This window comes from Cyrtonyx montezumae, unplaced genomic scaffold (assembly GCF_038088225.1).
Source record: "Cyrtonyx montezumae isolate F1298 unplaced genomic scaffold, pur_monq_1.0 scaffold_10, whole genome shotgun sequence".
In the NCBI taxonomy this organism is placed as follows: Eukaryota; Metazoa; Chordata; class Aves; order Galliformes; family Odontophoridae; genus Cyrtonyx; species Cyrtonyx montezumae.
Genome location: NW_027071826.1, coordinates 18,425,417 through 18,444,440, shown reverse-complemented (window position 1 = coordinate 18,444,440; position 19,024 = coordinate 18,425,417). Strand labels below are relative to the sequence as shown.

The 19,024-nt window shown below is 36.8% G+C and overlaps 1 protein-coding gene across 1 annotated transcript in view; it reads left to right on the top strand.

Annotated features, from left to right (window-relative positions):
• Positions 1–828: 828 nt before the first annotated feature.
• The window catches only part of TSHR (thyroid stimulating hormone receptor), a 43,093-nt gene continuing 24,897 nt past the window's right edge, over positions 829–19,024 (top strand). Inside the window, exons 1-2 of the mRNA XM_065755686.1 lie at positions 829–992; positions 15,736–15,807. Of these exons, the coding sequence (XP_065611758.1) occupies positions 829–992; positions 15,736–15,807 (236 nt within the window). The remainder of the gene's footprint in view (positions 993–15,735; positions 15,808–19,024) is intronic.

The window sequence follows — 19,024 nt, the reverse complement described above, 5'->3', positions numbered from 1 at the left end:
AAAAGATTTTATCTTTTTCTGATAATTTGAAAAAAAAAAAGTTTGTCTTTCCATGTTGGTCTCTTTTATCATGCAACTTTCAAAATCATTTTTTTCAAATCTTTAATGCTGTTTTTATCTACCTTACCATATTTACTTTATTTACATATTTTCAGATAGTGAATTTTGATTTGGTGAAAAGCATGGAATCGTTAAACAGTTCGGGTTGGAAGGGGCCCTTAAAGATTGATCATACAGATCGCTTCATTACTAAGGTTGGATCACACAGTCAACCCATCACCAACACGTCCACTAACCACGTCCCTAAAATCACCCGTTCCAGCCGGCGTTGCTGTCGCAGGTAACTCGGTATTGCTCTGAACAGTCCCGTCCCTCCTTTTTGCTGCAGAGGTGCTTGAAAACTGATGCGATGTCCACAAGTTGCTCCGCCGCTTCATGAAGACGGTGAGCTCTTCTCGCTACCGTCTGCGACGGCAAAGCGACGAAACCGCCTGATGTCGGGCACCGCCGTGCCGGGCAGCGACGGCCGTCTTCGGCAGGTGGCCCCGGAGCCCCGCGGCTGCGGGAGACCCTGCTGCACCGCAGAGCGGTGGAAGGGGCCGGGGAACGGGGGCCTGAGAGGGGTGGGCACGGGGGCCGGGAGGGGTAGACGCAGCTCTCTGGAAGCAGCGGGCGTGCAGGGTTGTGCGAGCCCTCCGCTGGTCCCGCGGCGGGAAGGGGCGGGTTGTTCAGCAGTGGTGCCGCCTCTCCCGAGCGGCTGCTTTCGGTGCGCTGCGCCCTCTCTTCTCCTCAGGAAGCGAGGGGCAGAGCGGGAGAGGACGGTGGAAGATGCTGTGGCTGGTTGTCGCTTTCCAGTTGGTGCTGGTGCTGTGCAGCCAGGGGACGGGAAAGTGTCCGTCAGCCTTCTGCGAGTGCTCCGACTGGGATGACTACAAAATTACCTGCAGGGACATCCACTTCATTCCCAGACTTCCAGAAGACACTCAGACCCTGTGAGTAAGTTGTGGTGGGTTACATGAGATACAAGCTTGTTGCGAATGTTTCTAAGCGGGAGATGCTCTGAGTACCCTGTGAGAAGTGACGGGTGGGAAAGTGCTGTAACTCACCTGGGCAGTGTAACACAGTGGAAACAGCAGTGAACAGAAATTGTGTGTGCTTGGCACACCTAAGAAAATTACCCCTCAAGCCTTACAGATGCATGAATTGATTCTTGTCTGCTGGGCTTTAAAAGTTCTGGGCATGGGGTGGTAAAATTAATGGTTGGACTGCGTGTGAGCAAACTGAAGGGAAGACTGGATTTTGTGTATCCCATGCGTGGAGGGGGAGGAAGGGTAGACCAAAGAGTTGTACAATGCAAAAAGAATAGGACTTGTAGGTACCGCCTTGCAAACAGTTTTCTGAAAGTTTCTGTGCACTTTCAGCTTTCTTGTCAAAGCCTGACAAAAAGAATCCATGGGAACCAGTAATCCCAGTATACTGATTGGAAAACAAAGTACTTGAGAAAAACAGAAGTGTGGAGCATGTAATACTGCAGCAAATCTGGGACTTGCTAAAAAATGTGATAGATGTTTCACAACAATTCAGGTACCCTGTAGTAGAGTTTAGTCCTATTAACTTCCCCTTAAGGTATCATGGCTGGATTCCTGCTGTCAATCTAAAGAATGTCATGGGTCCTGTCTGTCCGCTCTGTATCTGTGTATGGGACAGATGCTGTGGGGAAATGGAAATGACACTAGTCCTCTATAGCAAGGCAGGTGGAATGACTGTCTGCCTTTGACTTTGTCTGTAAGTCACAGAAAGTTTCTAGTTTTTAAGAGGAAGTTCATTTGTTAGCAAATTACTTTCCAAGGAAATAAATAAACTCATCTGATTTAACTGCAAGATAAAACCACTGGAAATTGATCATTTTATGTCTTGATAATGATTCTTGGGACTTCGTTTTAAAATATGAGCCATTAAGGTGTTTGTATGGGCTTGTCAAGAATGATTTTGAATTGAAATTAACCGCTAACAGTAAAGGCTTAGCAAATTAATCACTTATCTGAAAACACAGAGAAGGACTGATCTGTTAATATTTCCATTGCTTAAGTATGACTTTTTGGATTGTTTTTTTGTTGTTGTTTGTTGTTTTGTTTTTACCTTTCTGGATGGTACAATGCAATTATGCAAGTATTGCAATTGATAACATTTCAAATATTTTTTATTTTAGATATTATACTTTTGTATATATGGTTTATTTACCTTCAGTAAGGTTACTGTATGTAATGTACAGTAGGTTCCCTGAAATCTACTGTGACAAGGTAGAAAATAAAGCACCTTCAGTTTACCAGAGAAACACGCTTTCGCATAGGCTTTTAAAATAGTTGATAGTAACAATGAGATCACATAATGGAATTGGATGCTTTCTCTGAAAATGCTGGTTTGAGGACTGAGAAGTACCTCTCTATACCCAGCTTCAGTGGGCTGTTGAAGATCTAGTGATATAATCACCAGTTTAAACACTAAGGGACACTAAGATCATATGCTGCTGTTTAAAAGCAGAACAAGAACACACAGTGAAGATCTTATTTCCATGAGAAAATGATTTTTAAAAACTTTTTTTTTAAACTATAGTTTGGGTGTATTTTAATCATCTGAACTAGGTGGTATGACCCTTGAAAACTTCTCAAGAAATGTACTTCCTACATAGTCGGTATAAGAAAAGAAAAATAATAGTAGTTTTACAATGTGTAGTAGAAAAGGTAGAACACAGAATTATAGCCTGATTCGAAAATGATTAAGACAATTATCCAAGAAAGTAAGGAAAGTACAACTCTTTTAAAAGAAAAAAGTAGCCTTTTTAACATTGGTTTGTAGTTTTCCCTCTGTTATTACTTGAATAGCTCAAGCCTGATGGACTGTCATATTCTGTAGTCACTTAAATTAATTTTGCTGCTGGGTGTGTGTGAAATCTCAAGACCACTTATTTTAAAATTTTCTTATGTTGCTATTCAGTTCTGTAGAATTTATAAATCTAGGAGACTATAGTGATTTAGGAATGCTTTGCCAGCTTTTGATGACGGTAACTCTTTTCAGTGCACAGGATCTTGAAACTCCAACTGAAGTTTCATTCCAATTATTCAGTTGGGACTGTTCTCATTTCTCTGTCCCACTTTAGGTCAGTGATGTGAGGTTATTTTTTTTTTTTTGTCTTTGTTTATGTTTTGTTTTTTATTAACAAGTCATGCTTATAAGAAATTACAAAAATTGCATATTTTCAAATTCAGCTAGTAAAAAACTGCCATGAACATCAGCCAGGAAAGAGTGTTGGTTTTAAACAGATTTTAATGTATTTATCTAAATATAGTTCATGTAGGTGCTTATCCAGAGTGGCTGAGTGCACAGATATTTTTCCGAGAGTTGCTTTTTTTTCCTCTACAAGATTTCAAGATTTTCTTCTTTCCTTTTCCCTGTGTGTGTGTAGTACAGGCAGACCTTGCTTCTTTGGTTGACTGTGAGGATTATATGTCCATACAATGCTGTGGTAGGAAAGCAGGTCTAAGCAGTATTGAAATACTCTGCTAAATAATATGAAATTAGGTGTAATTGCTTTTGTGGTAGCTATATTTTCACATCTCTGCACAGCTGGCAGCCTGGCCTTATCTGGCCACATATTACCCCCTTCTGGTCCTCATTTGCTTCTTCTACCTGTGTCTGTTCCTGGCTCTACAGCACTGTGGCATGATGTGTACAGTAATGACAGTATGCCTGACCCAACCTCACAGCTGGCAGCACTTTTCTCTAGCACAGTGGTAGGGTAGGGCAGAGCACTAGTGGTATCACCTCTTCCTAGGCTCAGGTTGCTCCTAGGTTCTTCTCTGACTGTTCAGCACGTACCTTACTAGATATCCTACAGTCTTGATGAGTAAGACGGCGTAAGTTCATACTATTTCTCTGTACTATCCTACCACCAGCAATTACAGTTAGCTGAAAAAGATGGAAGTCTGACTATTCTCCCTGAGACAGCCTAATTGACTTTAAAGTAGGAATTACATAGATCAATTATAGTGAGATTGAAATCTGTAGTTTACTGTTCTAGATTCATGGTCATTGATAACATGCATGAATACTGCACAGAGACTGATAATTTGCATTAATCTGCATTCACAATGCAGTTTCTTGTCCACATCTTTTAGAAACTGGCTTTGTAATATCTGTAAGTTCTTAATATCGAAGAAAAACTAGTCCTGACAATCTGTTCAAATGGCTGAGAATCCATTATTTTTTCTCTTTTTGGCTACTGTTGTGTGGCATAAAGACTTGCACTTAGGTATTGAATTTTTCACTTTCAATTGCCAGTCTTGAGGTGCTGACCTCTCTGTACTGACTTCAGAAAACTCAGGCTTCTAATTTTGATGCACTGAACTGCACAGAAGGACAGTGCTAGAACTATCCTAGGGCACCTAGTTGGAATAAATTGTCTCAGAAGATGAATTATTTGTATCTTTATGCTACTAGATATTTTTGCATTCTTCATTAAAGAAATTAGTATTTGTATTTGTTTTCACTAGAAATTCAAGCAGCTCTGAAGTAACATCCTGTGTATTTTTTTTCCTAAGAGTCCTTTAGTAAATCTTAATAGTAATATAATTGACTTTTTTTTTTAACCTTCTCATATGTGTTTATAATATTTGCCATACGTTAAACAAAAAGTGAGCTTCAGAGATCTTTCTGAATTTTGAAGTATTTCTGGTTGTTTACAAAGGCCTCTAAGGTTCTTCAAGCCTGTTTCATTTCTATAGATATCTCAGCACCGAGTTTTGATTTGTCTCACAAAGCCAGATATCACTTTTTTGTTCATATGGAATTGCAGGAAATTTCTTACATTACATTTGAAATATAATTATTAACTAAAGCATGCTGTTCTATAATCCATGCTCAGTTGGGCAGATTCCAATCCTTATTCCCAAATAAACCCATAAAGATTTCTTTTAAACTGGTCCTTATTGGAAATACAGCTTCCTGTAACGACTTTTTAATTTATATGTCTGAAAAGAAAATGAACAAGAAAAAAAACCTGAAAATAAAAGATGGAGCATAAGCAAATGGTGAGGAAGTAGGGCTAACTAGAAAAAGAGACAAAATTTGGTGGAAAGGAAGAATATTTTCTTGTTTTGTGAATCTGCAGTAAGAAGGTAATAATGTGGATCAGAGTTGTAATTTTTCAGTTAATACAGATATGCACTTGTTCAAAAAAATATCAAGAACAAAAATCTTGTTCTGAGCTACACAGATTTCAAAATTGCCATCAGGAGCGTCTCAGCCTCAGCTGCATCCATGGAGCCACGTGCAGGTATGACAGAACACTGCAATGGAGATAGACACTGAAGATATCCTTGAGTAATATTTTCTTCGTAATTGCCTTCACCCATAAAGAAGAAATAAAAATATTACCTGCTTTAGCCTTTGTTCACTCTCTTGCTGTGACAGACACTTCCACTTTTCCCAGTTTTCATCTGTCCTGGTTGAGGAAGGAAGAACTGCTGTAGAAAGGTTCTGCAGGAAAATTATATTTTGTATAGTTGCAATTTGTATTATCACCTCTGCAAATTCCCTAATTAAGTGAGTAAAGACACAACCAGATTTTTAATGTGGAGTCTTTTGATACTGTTTTGATAAGCATTTCCTTTCTCATAAATAGGTCTGAGTTGAAAATAGCTTACTTCATTAATTCCTGAGGGAAATTCTGTGTACTGATTTCTCTGGAGTGCCCTAGAGCATAACAATTTAAGAATTATTTTACAAGGGAGTTAGTAAATGACATTATTAGTCCACTATTTTACTATCTTTCAAAGGTCACAGTGAACAAGGGAAGCTCATGATGTCTAAAAAAAGGCAAACATCATACGTACCTTCCATTAAGGCTAACAGGAGGATCTGGGGAACTGGTGGCTCATATATACACGTATGTACTCTTGAACATCCTTTTTCAGATATCACATGTGCTACATCTCCAGTTAGGATCTATACAATGGCAAACAATTATATCTGTTTTGTTCTTTACTTCTATCTTAATAATTCCCAGCATTCATTTTGCCTTTTTGACCTCTGCTGAGCAGCTGGCAGCAATTATAGGCACTTAGTGGTCCTCTAATTAGTAACATTGGTAGCCAGCAATTACAGCCTGTTCTTACTCTCTTTATTCTAGGATATAAAACTCACCTGAGGTTTTCTGAAATTTCATGTTCCCATTTGAACTTTTTTTGAGGCCATTAATAGGCTCTCAACTTGATACTTCAGAAATGCATTTGGAGTGTGTCCTCTGCCCTGTGCAGCTGGAGTGAGGCAGGGAGCCCTTTGGAACAGTGGGCTGCAGAGGGGCACACAGTGCCAGGTAGAGCCTCTCCAGAGTTGGCCAAAATAAATCATCCTTGTCTTTGTAAAACATTTGGCTGTGAGCTGATTAAACAAAGCTTTCTGAACAAATGTTACTTTAGGTCTTTTAGGAAACCGTTATTCAATCCTTATGTTTAAGTATCTCCTTATCCACTAGAGAAAATAGCTCAGACTTTCTATGCTGTGTGACACAACCTTTCTTATAGATTGCCATTTAATAAATCAGTTTTCATTAAATGGGGATATACTGAAGGTAATTGTTATACATTTTATTAAATTTGTTTTCATTTCAAAAAACAAACTCAAAAGAGTCCTTTAAAAGTAATCAGCAGTGCTCTTTTTAGACCTTGGCAGATCACAGAATGCCTTGAGATCAAGAGAGAACTGGTGTAATTTTAGTGTATGTCAACAGCTCATTATCCATGTTGAAATTTAAATTGCAAAAAAATCACTCTAGGTGTTACCACTGTGCTTATTTCAGTCAGGAGCACTGGATTTTCCAGATTCCCAAATATCATTGCTTCTCATTGGCTTATTTAAGGTACTAGGGCCCTGGATGGAATTCAGAATCTTTAGTAGAATAAAATCTGTTGCCATAAAGTGGGCTTTTTACAGATATGACAGCTTTTATTTCTTGAGTAAAGTAAGATATTTTTTGTACTCTTTAAAATGTTGGGTACAAATTAAGGGACACATAAATGTGGCTGACAAGCTGCTGTGCTATTACAAGTCTCTAACTTTATTTGTGAGTTTTGCTTGTTTGGGTTTTTTTTTTTTCTTTTTTTTGTTACTCTTTCATGCATATCCTGTAAATATTGAGGATGTGCAAGGGCTGAGTCCAGGAGATCACAAAAACATGTGTTTGAAGTTAAAATTTTGAGGAACCGAAATTATACAGTGTACTTCTGATTCCTCTTTTGGTAAATCAGCACTTGACAGTAGGATGTCTGCAGTACATGTGAAGTATTCCATTATATGCAGATCATTTAGATTTCTTCATAATGCTTCCAGGCATGATCGTGTTTTCCAAACATAATCACCTTTTTAAAAAAGACTCTATTCAAATTCTGTAAATGCATGTTATGGAACGTACAAAACATTCACTGATTTTGCAAATACATAAAACAACTGTGTGAGTCAAATTTGTGAAAAGTTGCTTTCTTAACCAATACCATCAGAAAACATACTATTCCCAGCTCTTTGCAAAATACTCTGTAAACAACTCCGTATAGTTACAGCATTTTCTAATCCTTAAACTTTTTCTTTACTTTTAGATTTTTAAATTCTGTTTCTCAGTCCAGGAGAAAGCTGTTGTGTGCTTCTGAAGAGGAATGGGTTGGAAATTTAATGTTAAAAGGAAACAGTGTAATGAAAACGGACTGCAGCAGCAATTCAAGATTCAGTGAACTGTACCACTTACACAATCAATTGGTTAAACATCTCATGAAATATTTTCTGAAGTTAGAGGTTTCAAGTTGAAGCTTAAAAACCTACTGAGAGGATCACAACTAATTTTCTCTTTAGACAATGAAAAGACAAAAATGAGTTTCTACTGCCAAATTACTCTCATCTTTTCTAATTATGTGCAGCATTATCGTTTAAATAGGCCTCTTCTTAACATCTACAAAATAATTATTTGTAGTCTCTCCACTTTTATGTTAAGCAAACTACATATGTAATTAAAGCATACTGAGATAATGCTTATTTCTATTCAGAATAGGAATGGCTCTTTGTTTTGCATGTGAACAGCTCCTAGCACTGGCTGTGGTTCCATGCCATTACAAAGGAAGCCTAAATGCTACAAAGATGCAAGAATGATGCAAGGAATGATAAGAAATGGGGGGGAAATGTATTTATTTCGAGTCCAGAATATTCTAGTCTCTCTACTTTGTCTCATTCCTTTTCTTCATCTGGTAGTTGAGAAGTCTATCTATTGCAAAGCAGTGCATAGTTTGAAAATAACTTCAAGAATCCTTAGACCATGTTTTTTTTCTTATGACTTACTCTTGATAAGTGCAAGGCTACTATATTTACTTATTTTCCTTAAGGAGGTGGAATTACAGAATGCCATACCTTTTAAAGAAAAGTACATAGTCAAATTTAATAACATGAATGAGAACTGTTTAAAAGCACAGATTTATGCAAAACATAGTATTTTGGAAGCATGTTATGTTGTACCAGGTGCATAAAATTATTTAAATGACTACCTGAAAGACAATTTAATAATATTTGGTAGAAAAGTAATCAATTATTTTAAGAGAGCTCATGTCTGGCTTGGACTTCAGAAATAATTAAATACATTTACACATGAAAACAGCATTATTTGAAAAATAAACCAACTTCAATTAAAACTGCTTTCAAAAAGAGTAGAATTTTAATGCAGTACATACAGAATATCCAGATATTGCAAAAGGTTAAGCAAAAATCTGAGAAATACAACCAATGAATAAACTTCAAGTCTGTGTTGTGTTTGAAATTTGTATGGGATATCTCATCAAATACTTAATTTGACTTCTACTTTCTTCATTTGATGCAAAAACAGTAGTTATATACTGGGTACACAAGTACCTGGTCTACCATGAATTTCATTGACAATTTCCTTTAAGTAATATTGCATGATATCATAAACTGAAATAAGATGATAATTTTGAAGGTGACTCCCAGTTTTGAACAGAACTCATGGATACTGGGCTTGGAAACTCATGGATATGGAACTCATGGATATTGGTTTGTAGGCTTGGAAAAAAAATCCTATGCAAAACAGGTACTTAGATTATCTTTAGAAGTTTGGAGGTTCTTTTGTCTTAATATTTTCTATACTGATATATTGTATTTCCAACTTATTGTCTCTTCAACTGTCCTTTGAGTAAGGGAAGACACTTAAAACATCTTCAAACTGAGTACAGTTGATTGAAAGTCCTAGTGTTTATACATAAACTCAAACACAAAGGCCTTACAAAGACTTTAGTACCAGGCAGAGCAGTATGGTTGTTATAATGACCAGTTTTAATTAGGCATAAATTAAAGTGCGACTACTCTCCATTTATAATCTAATTTATATCCCATTTAAATTTTCCTTTATGTTCTTCAGATTTTATTAGCCTTTAACTGTTTTTCTAAGAGAATATTTTGTGTCTGAAAAAAAAAGAAATGAAAAAGAAGAGTAAACATAATAACATATACTCAGTTTAGTAGCATTTTACTGTAACTTTAAAATTAGCAAAATAATCTGCATCCTTGCGTGGGTATTCTTTTAATTAAACATTCTGCAGACATTTACATATGCATATGGGAGCATTATCTTCATCATACTATGAGGGAATAATTCTAATTTACTTGTATGGTCACTTTTATGTAGCACTGAAAATATACGAAGCAGAATATAAAGCAATTATATAGTTTCCTGTTTGTTTGTTTTCTTCATATTTTAGAAGTTTTATACTCAGCTAATGTCCTTCATTAGATTTCTCTGTGAGTGTACTTCCTCACAAAATTCTTCTTTACCACTTTTTTGGGTAGTATCAGTATTTCAAGTGGAACTGAACCTCTGTCTTGTAGACATTTATATCACATTAATTTTTTCAGCACTAACAGTTCTGAAATCTATTGAATTTCATTTTGTTTGCTTTAAAACAGCAAATTTAGCAGAGTCAGCACTTCCTGTGAAGTCTTCATTTTTTACTCACATCCAGCAAGGAAACAACTAGTTTTCACAGACTGGGCAAGAGTAAGTTCTGTAATTATAAACAGGTATTTTCTGTTTGCTAAATAATAGTAAGTAAGGAACCTGATATCAATTCTTGTCCCTCTGACAGCACTCCAGTGCACTTCAGTGCGTAGGAGGAGGATATGTTAGTTATAAGAGCTTATTTTTCACACAGAATGCTAACCAAACTGACCTGAATGCTTCTGTTCTGATTGTCTCTAGTATTTCTTTAATTTTTTAGGGTTGTGTTGTTTTTTGACAAATAGTTTATGACCTTCCTTTGGACTTCTACTTTACTGTGGGAAAGCAGCTATGCAGTCCTCTACCATATTCCTGAGTGATTTCCTACTTTAAGGATTACTTTATTGAGTCTTTTTGACAGTTCTACCACACTGTACATAATACTAGGATTAGACACCAGCTGGTAATTGTCTTCTGGTCAGCTAAGTGCATTCCATGATGTGACTTGCCTTTTCATCATTCTTGCTCCACTGGAAGACTGCTATGAATTTATTTCAGAATAATAAAATTAAATGCATATTTTCAAGCGTGTTTAACTTGTCCAGGATTCAGTAGAATATTGAAAAATAAATCATTAATTCACTTCTGGTTGTTTATGTGGCTACAATTGTTTACCTGGACACTATCCTAGTTGTCATAGCTATTTCTCCTATGTAAGATCCTTTTTTGTTATAATTTTCTTAGAAAGGTGAAGATAATACGTACAGTGTCCCACTTTTATTTTCAAATATGGGCAAGTCTAGAATTAATCTAATAGATGCTGGAATGAATAGGTTAACAGTTCAGTATTTGTAGTTAGTCAAATATTTCCATTTGTATTACAAAATATATCTCTTTAGCCAGTATTCATTGTTGGAGTAGATTAAGGAGATTGAAAAACTGGAGTTTTGCTTTGGTCAAGAATTCAGAGATGTAACATTTTAAAAACACTGAAAAATCATTCTGGATTTTTATATTATGCAGACCAATTATTCAAGTCACCTCTAAGAGTATGGGGAAGGAAAGAATGTGTCTGCTACCTGAAGTTTATCTGATCAGTGTCAAATGGGAGCAAAGAGCAGATTGGAGGCAGCAAACAAAACACAGAGACATAGACCTGATAGAGGAGTAGTAACTACAAGAATGACAAAATAATGTGAAGAAACCAGTCTGGTCAGTCACACCAAACGATGGGCTATGAAGGCACTGTAGGCATCTCTGCAAAGAGGGCCTAACCTGGACTGAATAACTTTTAAGGATAAAAACCTAGGGACCCTGAATACTTGACTTGGGGGGAAGGGGGAGGATTGGGTTGGGACTGATGGCAATGTGCCACCTGCAAGGCAATATACGGGTGGAACAAAAGAGGACAAAGATGTGTATGGTTGAGTGTTTTAAGGGGCTGGTTAGTATGCTTGTCTGACCAAATCCTGTGTCTGATCAGCCTGTGTTATTTACAGACAATAAATCTTCATTGGTAGTAGTAGAACTGCAGTGTTTAAGAGACACAAAACATAACCATCCACTAGATGTTTGAGTAACCTTCTGTGCAACACTACTGCACAGTCATCAAAATGAAGCAAATATGCATAAGCCTGAATTCTTCACAGTCCTTGAACTTGTATTCCTGCTAGTCAGAAGCAGGGTTGTTCCTGTGCAGGTATAAAATATTTTAAAGTCCATGTACTTAAAAAACAGAACAACAGCAAGAAAATAAATGAATAAAAAAAAACAAACAAACCACAAAAGCCAAACAAACAGTGTTTTCTCATTGAAGAGTAACTAGGCTAACTTTGGGGAACAATCCTTGCTGAAGATTGGGAAGATCAAAGGAATCAAAGAGTGATGTTTACCAGTCATTAGCTGGATATTTGAAGTACTTGATTTTTGACTAAGCGACTCTACATTCTAGATTGGCAGATGTTTGGGGCAGAGGAAAGCAAAACCACAAAGTTCTGAACAAGCAGCCTAATGTTTTTCTTATGAGTTCTCTTCAGGTTTCATTTTCTTAACAGACAAAATGTGAAGCCTTTCAGGGACATGCAGGATAAACTTAGCTGCAAATATCAAAGGAGAAAGGAAATTTTAAAACTTCAACTAGATTTCTGACCTGTGAAAAGAAGAAATGCAAACTAAATGCCATCATACAAAACCTAAATTTTTTACTGAAATATTTTATTGCTATTTTAAGAACAATTCATTTAGTAAAAATTTGATTTGTATGCTTCTGCATCTTTGCAAATCTTGATCGCATATGTTTAATGAAAATGACCTTGGACTTTTTGAAAGATTTTATGGAATATAAACTGAAGCCTTTTTCCAGATTTACTATTTACTGAAGCTTTCAATCTGAATGAGAAAATAAAAGTAGAAATAAATGGAAGTGCTCAGGTTAGCATAAAAGAACAATCTTTCATTCTCATGTGTGTCATCTTTTCCTTAATATAAAAAGGATATCAAATGAGTTATTAAATATGCAAGTTTTTGCTGTTACAGTTCTTTTCTCAAATGGAAAAGTAATGTGTATTTTCCCGCTAAAGTTTTTTTCCTTTATTCTTAAAAAAAGCTTTCTTTCTTAGTGAAGATTCTGTAAATTGCTGGATACTGGACTCACTTGCTAAAGTGCAAATTAAAACATGCATGTTTAAAGAAAATTTCTAATGCATGCAAGACAGGAAGAATCATAAGCAATTAATATAACAAATTTTCAATTATTTATCACCTACTCAAACTGTATTTTAAGACTGGTGCTGGTGTCAGAAGCTGGCAGGCTGGGAAGCTGGAAGCCCTGACCTGTCTTTCTTTTCCTACTCTGGACTTTACATTCCAAACTGTCTGGTCACTCCACCTTGAGGACCATATTACTGCAGTTGGGTAAGCTTGTTATCACCGTTTTATTTTTGGACTAAACTAAAGCTATTCTATTTAAATTGATGTCATTTTTGATCCAACAAAGACTGTTCTGGTTGAGAGTTTTCTCAACCTGTCTTCAGTCTTGGAAATAACTACCCATCGCACAGCTTTCTACACACCACTAGTTAGTGTTAGCCTCCAGCAATAATCCGCAGATTCACAGGTAGAAAAAAGGACTAATTGTTTTTCTCCAAATTTTTAAACTGCTTTAGGAGGTGGGTTACCATTTGCTTTAGTGTATCTGTATACATGTTCATCAGTAAGAATCAGGGCTTTGCAGCTATATAGAAAGGCTGGCTTAAAAACTTACACATAAGACCAGGACCATTGCAAAAGCACTGACTGTGAATGCAGTCAGCAGTCTGTTAACTCCGCAAGTAGGTAAAGAATTGCTGCTAGCCAACACCAATTACTTGGTCACTATATGTTATACATGCCATTATTTAGCAAATCATTTATGTAGCAGGTGTATTCCATAACTTGGACTCCTTTAGATTTGTTTGTATTCTCTGATACTGTTCCACTCCACAACTAAGCTACTGTCATGAAATGTGCCATTTTTGATCTTCATCAGCCTAAGATTTCTTTCTATTAATACTTCGTTGTCCTTCACTTCACACACCTTGTACCACCTATGGTTTCTTGCCATATTTGCAGGATGATGGTATATTTGTAAATTCTGGCAAACAGATATGAAGAAATATGATACTCCCAGTTCCAACATATAAATAAATTTATGAGCTGTTCAGTCAAAATATATGGCTGTTATTTCACTGTGCTGTTCTTGAGATAACAGAAGCCTTATATAGGAAGTTCTAGGCGTAGAGTCATTTCATACTACAGCAACTTTTACAGCAATGGATTCATATACGTTATCTAGAACTTCCATGCTTTTCTGTCAGAATGTGTAAACTCCAGGCATATCAATTAAAGATTAACGTGAATTCATTTAGCCCATGTATAGCTCAGTTCACTATGTGGCAAAGATGGAGGTTGAATGTTTGACTTTAAGCAGGAGGTCTGTGTGAGACTTACAGTAGTGTTTAAATTCGTTTCTGGGATATGGGATTGCAGGTTAAGTACTAATCTCTGTGATGATGGGTGAGAGAGGTAAGTATGATGTTGTGAGCCAACATTTTTTAGATGAAGAGGACCAGACAGAAATAACACAGGTTATATCAAGCCTGGATAGCTGCAAGTGGTTTCTTCAAGAAAAACCTGTTTTTCTTGACATCTGGATTCTGACAGTCTCCAGGAAAAGCCTTAGGAGAGCTTCCCAATGCAGTACATGACACTGTTAGCTCTATTTGTGGAGCATGCTGCTGGTTCATGCTCAACTCAGTATTTAGCAGGACCCCTAGATCCAGCACTGCTTTCAAGTTGGGTGGCCCCAGCACAAACTGGTGCCCGGGTTTTTCCACTCCAGTACTTTATGCTTCACTTTTTTGACATTTGTGAGATTCCTGTCAGCTTATTTCTCCAGCCTGCTGATATTTGTTCACATTGTTCTACATAAGACTTCTGAAAATCTCTCTGAAACAGAAATTTCTCAGTCATCATTTTCAATTTCCTAAAAGGACTGTAAATACAGACAGATGTTGAAACACAACAGCAAGGTCAGCAGGCTGTAGCTGGTTTTTCTTTGCAAACACTTTTGTTAGGATTGTGATCCTAAGAGGAAGCTGTTTTACAAAGTGAAGGGGGGAGTAGGATGGGGGAGTACTGGTAGTAATGTCAAGGTGCTACAGGTGTAGGGGCATAGACTGCTATACCTCTGGACAAATCAGACGCTTACAGCTGAGGTGGAAGATGAGATACTAAAATTAGGAGAAACATCAACTCATTTTTTGATGAATAGCCTTTAAGTTTTCCTTGCTTATACAAATATAGTTGTTACATGCATATGTTACATATATGAGAAGAAAACAAAATATTATTAATGTTTGTTCATGCATTTCGTACCAAGTTGTTCTTAGCAGAAGCTGTGGAAGATTTCTATTATGTAAGCATATTCCCAGATGCACTGGAAAATCAAAGGTGACCTCATTCAGTAATGATCAGATGTAACTGTAAGTCTACGGATACTATGGGCTAATTTTCTAAAGCATCTCCTCCCCTTTATTGAAACAGTCAGTCTGCTAGGAATTGATAAGAACTTGACTGTTGATATATGTCTCCTTTAAAAGTTGCCTTTTTTTCTGAAATCTCATCCACACTGGTAAGATATCTATTTCTACTGTCTCCTGAAGTGCAGCTTTAACTGGACTTAACAACACACATGCCATCCACATATGTTTATGAAAAAGTGGCTTATTTACTGCAAAGCATACAGGGAATTTTTTGGAAGTAACATGCAATTCTCTCTACTTGAATTTTGACTGGCATTTCTTGCTTGGAAGCAGGACTGGGTCATATGTGGAGAGCCTGAACTGATCAAAAGAATTATTTACTTCAATGGGCAGATATTTGCCATCAGTGCTCTTGGTTTTTGGAACCATCATTACAATTGAATGCCAAGTTCCAAGCAGAGATGTTGCAGAAGGTTCTAATTGAGACTGAGGGAGCACACCATGCAAACCAAGATACATAATGAAACAGGAGCTGGAATAATATGAAGATGGAAAAGCTGGGAAAAGTGAAGATAACAGAATTATTGGAACAGAGCTGGATTTTCGTACGGATTTTTAATGTTAAATTGTACTTAACAGAGAATATTAACCAGCACACTTTTATTTCTATAGGAGGTTTATGGAGACTCATCTAAGAACAATTCCAAGTGAAGCATTTTCTTATCTCCCTAACATCTCTAGAATGTAAGTTCTATTTCCGATATTCTTTTGCCTTCTTATCAAAAATTTAGGTCCATGAGCAATCATCCAATTGATTATAAACAAAACAGGCTATAGAAAGGCACACTAGGCTTTTTTTGTTTTGTTTGTGAGTTAAAGTGACATACTATATTATTGGTTCAGACTTATTTTTTTATTTTATTTTTTTGCTTTTGCATGATTTGTAACTCATTTCACCAGAGACCATATAGCTTTTCTAGAATAGGAAAGGCTTTCTACAAAAATACTAGTACTTGTGTGATGCAAGAAGGACTTCTGTTGCTTCATGTCTTTTGTATATGAACATTTGCTTGGATACAATCCATAAATGTGCAGGCAGCAGCATCTACATACTTGCCTCACATTAACTTTTCTCGCACGTGGCTGCCTGCTCGCATCTGCCCTGGTTGTTGATGTCAGCATTTCTGAGACAAAGGTGTAGCAAGTTTGTTAGCTCCTCTCTGTGGCTTGGCTGTAATCCTGAGTATGGCTAATTGATGCAGGAAACGTCTCTGACATCTCTCAGTTCACTCCCTAGAAACACAGTTATGTAATCTGAAAGGGACCTCAGGAAGCCTCTAGTCAGCTCTAAGTTCTGCCAGATATGAGGTCAATCCATGTTGCTTAGGGCTTTATTCAGCCTGGTGTTCTGAAGTTCCAGTAAGATAATAAAGACAGTATTTACTATGCCAAATATATTGCTTTCTTTTACTATATAATTTCTACTATACAGTTTGAATGGATAAACCATTTTTTCCCCCTCTACACTGAATAGAAATTTAGTTGGCCTCTTTATGAACCTTGTTTAAACAAAAATTTTAGAGCTACTGTGTTCTTAAGTTCATGCGTATCTGTGTACTCTTGACAGTCAGAAGTAGAGATTGTTTCCCTTTGCTGCTTTGCCACAGGAATGAAACAAAAAGCATTTCAATGAAATGCTCAAGCACAAAGCTAATTCCTGTCAGAAATGCATCAGTGCACTCAGGTGCATATGCCTCATTCTGGCAATAACAACATTTTAAAAAATGTTTTATAAGGTATTTAGATGTAATAGAAATTTATTAAAGCTGAAAAATCCTGATAGGACTTTGCCCCTTCTGACTTTAGACAGGTTGAACATACAGTATTTTTAAGGTCAGAGATAAAGAACTTTTTCCTGGGTTCTGAGGAGCTGAAGAAGACATTGGTGATGCTTTTTGAGTACCTCATGGACACCCAATAGGTAGTTTCCCAAGCAGTTTTTTCTACAGCTTCTCCATACGAGGTAGTAGCCCTACACAGAGCATTCCTTTCTGCTCTGTATTTCTCTATGCAACACAGTGTGGTTTCATATCCTGTGCACACTGATTCTGTGCAGCACAGGACAGAGAGTGTTGAAGCTGGATAAAGCAAAGGAAGGTGGAGAAAGGGGGAAGGAAGAACAGTGAGAGGTCTTCGTAGTTACTGCCAAATGCTGTCTGCTTAAAGTCCTGCGTCCTCAGGTTTTTTGGAATGGGCAATGTTGATAAAAAGTTATTTACCTGCAAACAGACCTTCTCCAAAAGAGAAGCTATGAACTTGGGGTTTAGGTTGGCACTATGTTCATGGTGAATGTCAGAGCATCCTGGAATTCTGCAAATAAAACAGCCGGCACGGTGAGGCAGTGCTGAGTTATGCCTTAAAAATGGGAATTCAAAAACACTTTCTGTCTCTTTCCAGTGTAACATCATCCAATTATGATTGCTGTGATTTTTATTTTGTATATTTAAATGGGTTGTATGATGTCTTCATTAACCAAGGCATTGGCAAGTGCAGAAGCACTCTGAACAGTTGCAAGTAAATACTTATGCTCCATTAACACCTCTTTCTCATATGGGATCAAATATATTTATGCATGTTTGTTGGCCACTGATCCAGGTTACAGTAAAGGAAATAAAACTACTCAGCTATTATGTCATCTAATAATGTAGACAATTACAAAGCAGAAAAGCAGAGGTCAACGTGCCAAGAAAATATGCCGTTTCCTTCCCACTTTCACCCTGCAGGTTTAAGATGTAAAACTGTAACTCAGACGGCTCCAAGCCAGCCAGCGCAGTACAAATGGGAGATGTGGACTGGTGGGAAGTGGTGGCTGGAGGGCTGAGGGAAGGAAGGAAGAACAGCCCCTGCTTCTCTTCTGTCATATGCTCCAGATAGGCCCTCACCCTCCTGGTGTGGGCCACTCAATCAGAACTATGGGGCACACCAAAAGTTCTCTAATTCGCAGAACCAGCTGCCTGGCATGAGGATGTGATGTTTGCTCATCCTCTGGTTTTCATTTAATTTTCTGTCAAGCTGATTTAAACATAGCTGTTTGTCATACACTACCTATCTTTTGGTATGTTAAAATGCAGGCTCTGGTAAAATTAAATAATCAATTTTTCTGTGAAGATTGGAACTCCAATTTCTTGAGCAGTAGATATTTAAAGCTTAAAGGAGGATACAATTAAAGCACCTCATGTAAACAAATAATTCTGCAATGTTCAATCACAGAGCTACAGCCTGGAAATTACTTTCTTGATTGTATTCTTCTTTCATTTTCTTCCTTCATTTTGGAAGAGCCAAATGGCTTTTTTGGAAATAATATTACTGAGAAAAGAGAATCTGCTGGTTATGCAATCTCTACTAGTTACTTTTATGATATCTTTTCAAACACTGCTGAATACATCTTCAATTACCAATAAAAAAGTAGATCTCCTGTAGGAAAAGTTAAAATTAGTTCTGCCATGCTCCAGTATAGACAGGGCATAAATTCCACTGGAGCAGTTAACAGTATTAGTCATCTTCTGGTTGTCAGAGCACAAGCTGATTGGAAAGTATTGTTTCCCATTTTTAAAACCATTTCAGATATTTCTAAAATATCCACTGAAAGATGTTGAAATTTTATGGAAGTCAAATTTCAACAACAACAAAGAATCTGATCTTTAATTTTTTGCATGACAAAGTCCTTCTGATTTAAAAGACTGTATTTATATTTCCTATTTACAATTACTGATAATACTGTCAATGTTTTAATTACTTATTATTTTAAAAGATGCAGGATTAGAAATATAGCATATGATTAGAAAAAGTGAATAAAGTACAGGAAGACAATGTTTAGATGTTATTCCAGTACTAATCAATTTTCAAACTAAATGATATTTTGAATGACATAATTAGGTAATGTAATCTAAGTAGCTAATGT